At 35.7% G+C, this 4,861-nt stretch overlaps 1 protein-coding gene across 1 annotated transcript; it reads right to left on the bottom strand.

Moving 5' to 3' along the window:
• Nucleotides 1-2,944: 2,944 nt before the first annotated feature.
• LOC142354531 (uncharacterized) lies at nt 2,945-3,836 on the bottom strand. Its single transcript, XM_075406853.1, has 2 exons — nt 3,629-3,836; nt 2,945-3,183 (listed from the first exon to the last, which is right to left on the bottom strand). Exons 1-2 carry the CDS (start codon nt 3,702-3,704, stop codon nt 2,945-2,947), a joined length of 315 nt encoding a protein of 104 aa, XP_075262968.1. The 5' UTR covers nt 3,705-3,836.
• Nucleotides 3,837-4,861: the final 1,025 nt, after the last annotated feature.

Genomic DNA, 4,861 nt, shown 5'->3' with positions numbered 1-4,861 from the left:
AGAGTTTGTTGCAATTAGAGATCATCAATATTACCTGTATTTCTTTTACTTTTTCATCGTTTGTAAACAACAAAGGCGATGTGATTTTTTTGTCCATGATTCAATTGTCCAAATGTTTGCCTATTATCAGCATGAATGGTTTTAGCGCCTTGAACACCTTTTAACAGAACCGTTTCATAAAAGACGTCAGGTGAGTTCTTTGTAGATTTTCGTTGATTAGTGGTTTATGCTCTGTTTTTCTGATAAAAATTGTTCCTATAATGGGGCTAAAAGTTATTTTTACAGTTTCTTTAATACGTTAGTTAATACTTCAGGCCTTATTCGTATATGTTTTCTTTGTAAGATGTGATCGCACACTTTTCTGATGACTTTAAGCTTATGTAACTTGATAAAATGGTGAAACTAAGAAGGTTTTAGGTTTCAACAGAAGCAAAGAATTGGAGTAATTCTTCAGGCTGCAAAATGCTCTGAAGTTGCTCGGAAGTTCTCAATTTAAGTCAAATATTCAGTTTTCGGGTTTTTTGAGCCCAGAATGAATCAATTTCACTTCGTTTTCATTTCAATTTTCCTAAATAGCATGTTAGTGTGATTATTGGTTAAGTTCAATCAAACTTTCCGGGGTATAGTGCTCTAAAATATCTACTTTTATTCCATTTTTTTGGTGGCTTTTCGTTGTCTATGCCAACTTGTAAACCAGATCAAAGTGTTTTTCTCTTGTTATTTGAAAGAATTTTTGTTTGTCATTATAAATTTTTTAAAACTTTTAGGGAACAATAAAAATTATCTCCGACGTTGGTATAGTGGGTGCATTTTAAAGATACCGGAGTTTTTGATGGATATTGACATAAGGAATTTGAGCAATTTTTTAAATATTTTCTGGTAATTTTTTCAAGATTTTTGAAATCTTTGTGATTTCTATGTTATTATTATTTTTGGGAAAATATTTTAAGTGCAAGGAGTCTGTCTTCAAAGGAAAATATTGGATGCTTTGTAGCAACACAATTTTGTTGAAGAATTTTTTGGAAAAGTTTGACCTTAAGAATTTTGAATTTTCTGAGATTTTTGTTTTCTAGTTTTTGCTGCTGTTTGTCTCTTCCTAAAACAGCAGGCTATTTGACAATATACAATTTTGTCGTAGCTGCAGTAGGTGGAGCAATTACCAGCCCGTCTCATAGACAAATAATTTTATGAAACGAAATTGGATCATAACTGTTGCGGCTGCTCAAGAATCTCAGCGGAACCGATATATCACAGCCTGGTTCTCGAATTTTACGCCGGCCTGGTTCTTCACTGGGTTCGATTGACTAACGATCTCGCAGAAATAATTAGTCGCTCGGACGTATTTAAAGGACTGTAACTTTAATTTTGATGATTGAAGTTAAGAAAATCCTAAGTGATAATCTATGTTCAATTTCGTGTTGAAGTTTGTAAGGCTTCAACCAGTAGCTAGTAATGTTGCTAACTTCTCGTCAAGTAAGCTCAACTAACTTAGAACTCGCAAGATCTTAAGATCTAGCAAAACTTAGCAAAAAAGACTAAAGTTGTTAAGAATCAAATTTTAGTCAAATTGAGAGCCAAGTGCTCTTGGTAACAGTTTCTAACGGTTCTAAATACAATACGATTTGACTAATCAAACAATTGGGCTAAAGTAAATAATCAAATATTTATCAATTATAGCATCATCTTTACTTGTTTCTGATTGGTTAATCAAGAAAATGATTTAGGTAATTGTTTACATAGTAAATGTCAAATTACTGCAATATTTACTTTTGTTGACATAAGCACGGATGGTTATTACGTGGCTGTGAATGCCTCGAATATACGATATTTCACCTTTAATGGTCATCTAAAGTATCATAAAATAAACACATTAAGAAATTTAAGCAAAATATCGAAAAATGCTAATTTTGCACCATATAAGTGCTAATAGCCACACTTGTGGGTCTGATGCAATAACGTTCGTTGGGTCCACGGATAGCTTAGAGGTAACCCTAACCGTCTGCCATAACCTCGGGTTGCTCGGGTTTTGCCTTCCCAAAATCGTGGGGGGGGCGGACAAATTTTCGGTCCCAACATGTAAAATTTTTCAGTTTACACGACCCCTGAAATAAAATTTTGTCAATCTTGAGATACAAATTTATATTTCAAAATCATTCGAACCCGTTTGCCTATCCCCCCCCTCCAACCCTGAGAATTTTTAACAGTTCCTCGACTTGTTTTTGTTTCCCTGAGAATTTTTAACAGTTCCTCGACTTGTTCTTGTTTCTCTGCTATTTTTAATCAACGTTCGTTATTGGCTGATTGCATATTTTTTTAGCCTTAATTACGAATATCATCTCAAGATATTTACTAGAAGCCAAACAAACAAACTTCCTAGGGCAGCAAATAATGCAAACTAGTGCGACCAAAGTCTGGGCAACTTTCATGAAAAGAGTAAATCAAAATTTTCTTTTAAAATGAAGTAACATCTGTGGAATACTAAAGGAACACGTGAAAGTAGAATTATACTAGCATTTGAATGAATCACTGGTGAGATTCTTTGTATAGCGAAATTATAGTGGATCACAAGTGAAGATCAGTGCACACTAAATAAAGTTAAGGTAATTTTACCTTAAAAACATCCTAACTCACCTCAATTGTTAAGGTAGATTTGGCTTTCCTTAACTCACCTCAACTAAGACTAATTTAACCTGAACTTTGGCTGAAAAGTTAAGGCCTATCACTACCTTAAAAAAACCTTAAATTTTACTCTAACTTGCCTTAAAATTTTCTTAAATTTGCCTTAACCAAGCCAGAAATTTACCCTAAAATTGGGGACTCCAACCCTGAGAGTTTTTATGCGGCCTTTTGTCTGGCACATTATGGTTTTGAATCGAAGTAGTCATATATATATTAATACACCATTTCACACTTATTAGGCATTGTTTATTTTTTAATATTGATTTTATACGCTAAAACCTAGTTGGCTAATTGAGACAGAATATCCCTTGGCTGTGTGTCCATAAAGCCATTTTAGACTTCTAAACTTGCCGAGTAGGGAACTTAGAAGAAGTTGACTGTCTGTGTTTTTGTCCTCCTCTGATAAAAGTTTCGCGATAGACTTTTGGGAGATAGAACGGGAAATTGTGTTGGCCATTGTGTTCAAACTTGTCTTCAATTTGTTCAGCTCGTTTTGGTTTTCGACTGAAATTTAACACTTTGAAGGGCCGAGATACAATACCAAAAATTAGTCGCTGATTCATCCCCCGCCATTTTACACATTTTTTATGCCTTCGGACGGCTGGAATAACCGTAATAATGTGCAGCAGCCTGCAACACACTCCTTTAAACCCCCCCCCCCCCCCTGTGTGTGCTGTAGTTGCGTTGATCTAGGACTTAAGCCTGGGTTGAAATTTTTAGTTGTGTCTTTTCAAAAAGTAGATAAGTTTCCGATACTTCATATACTGCTTAAATTAAATCAAGATAAAAATTGATTTTCAAATGTAAGGTTTCCATTTTTATGGACCCAAAATGGTAGAAGACCTAATTAACTGCATAAACATCCGATGATTTTGGGAGTTAAACTGCATTACGTTAAACTGATAAACAGTTAAACTGCATTACGTAGTTAGTTTTATTTATATCTAACCACGATAAGCATTATTATCTGTGCAACTTGTCTCTGGGTCTGAATCGTTGTCAACTACAATTGCTACATCACCCATCAGCGATCCTTTTCTCGCCCTTTTCTGCGCTTCCAAATCCCTATCTGTCAATTTCTTCCTAGAACTCTTTTTGGAACTCTGTCTGTTTGTTGTGTTAGATGCAGGTGGAGGTGGTTTGCCCTGGTACCTGGAAGCAATGAAAGTGGGCACTGGGATCTGGGCTTCCACTATGTGTTTCTCATTCCCATAACAGCTGTTCACGAACTCAATGACGTCATCAGAGGCTGAAAATAGTCTGGCTTGAGTTTAGTAAATAGGTTTTTGTGGTAACTTTAACAGTTATTTATTGTGTAACAAAATTATCACAACCTATTAGGTACTACAGAAATACCTCGTGAGAGACGCAAGTCGAAGGTTCCGAGCTGTTTTACAAGATCCAAGGTAGAGTCGGGAAATCCTATTTTAAAAAAAAATTTAATGTTCATCTATTTCTTCATCTTTTGAATCTATTTCTGCTCGTGTGTTGAACAAATCTTCCGTTCAGTCAAGTAAGTTTATTAACCGCACTAATGCTTTAATTTCATTACCAAGCAATGTGATTGGTTATGATAAAGTACGCCAAATATAAATAGGGAATTAAATCAGTTGTCGTCGCTTGATTATGTATGCTGTGCGGTGGGGCTGCGCTCTACTCCGGGCTCTCCGTGGCTGTAACCCTAGCCACCCCCCCCCCCCCACCGACAAGAGAGCGTGAAAATTTCGGTCTTCATTCTCAATTTTTCTTATACTGCTCGACATCTCATTTGGCGTCCTCCAATGAACTCCTATTATAGATGAACAAAATTGTTTAGAACCCCCATGCAATACATTTGTTTCTAGGGAAATTGAGCGGGAGATTTTCTTAAATGTACCTTTGTTTTTCTGACATCGGATAATCAGGCAGTATGTTTCCACGTATGCACTCATGTCTCTGTATTTGAGGTAGGTGGAATTGGCGGATTGATGTTTTTGATTCCACCTAAAAGTGCGTAATTACTTTTAACTCCTTTGTTGAATTTTGTCCTCAAGGTGCTTTTAACAAGTTTGAGAAATATTCAAGAAAGCCTAAAAACACGCCCAAATACGGACAGATTTGCCGTATTTTGATATTTTAGGTTCTAGTTCGTATCTTAAACACTAGGTTTTTTTAGGTAGACGCAGAATTATATCGTCTGTCT

The sequence above is a fragment of the Convolutriloba macropyga genome, chromosome 15, assembly GCF_964194025.1.
Source record: "Convolutriloba macropyga chromosome 15, txConMacr16.3, whole genome shotgun sequence".
Lineage (NCBI taxonomy): Eukaryota > Metazoa > Xenacoelomorpha > Acoela > Convolutidae > Convolutriloba > Convolutriloba macropyga.
The sequence above is the reverse complement of the archived record's forward strand: the minus strand, read 5'-3'. Positions and strand labels throughout refer to the sequence as shown.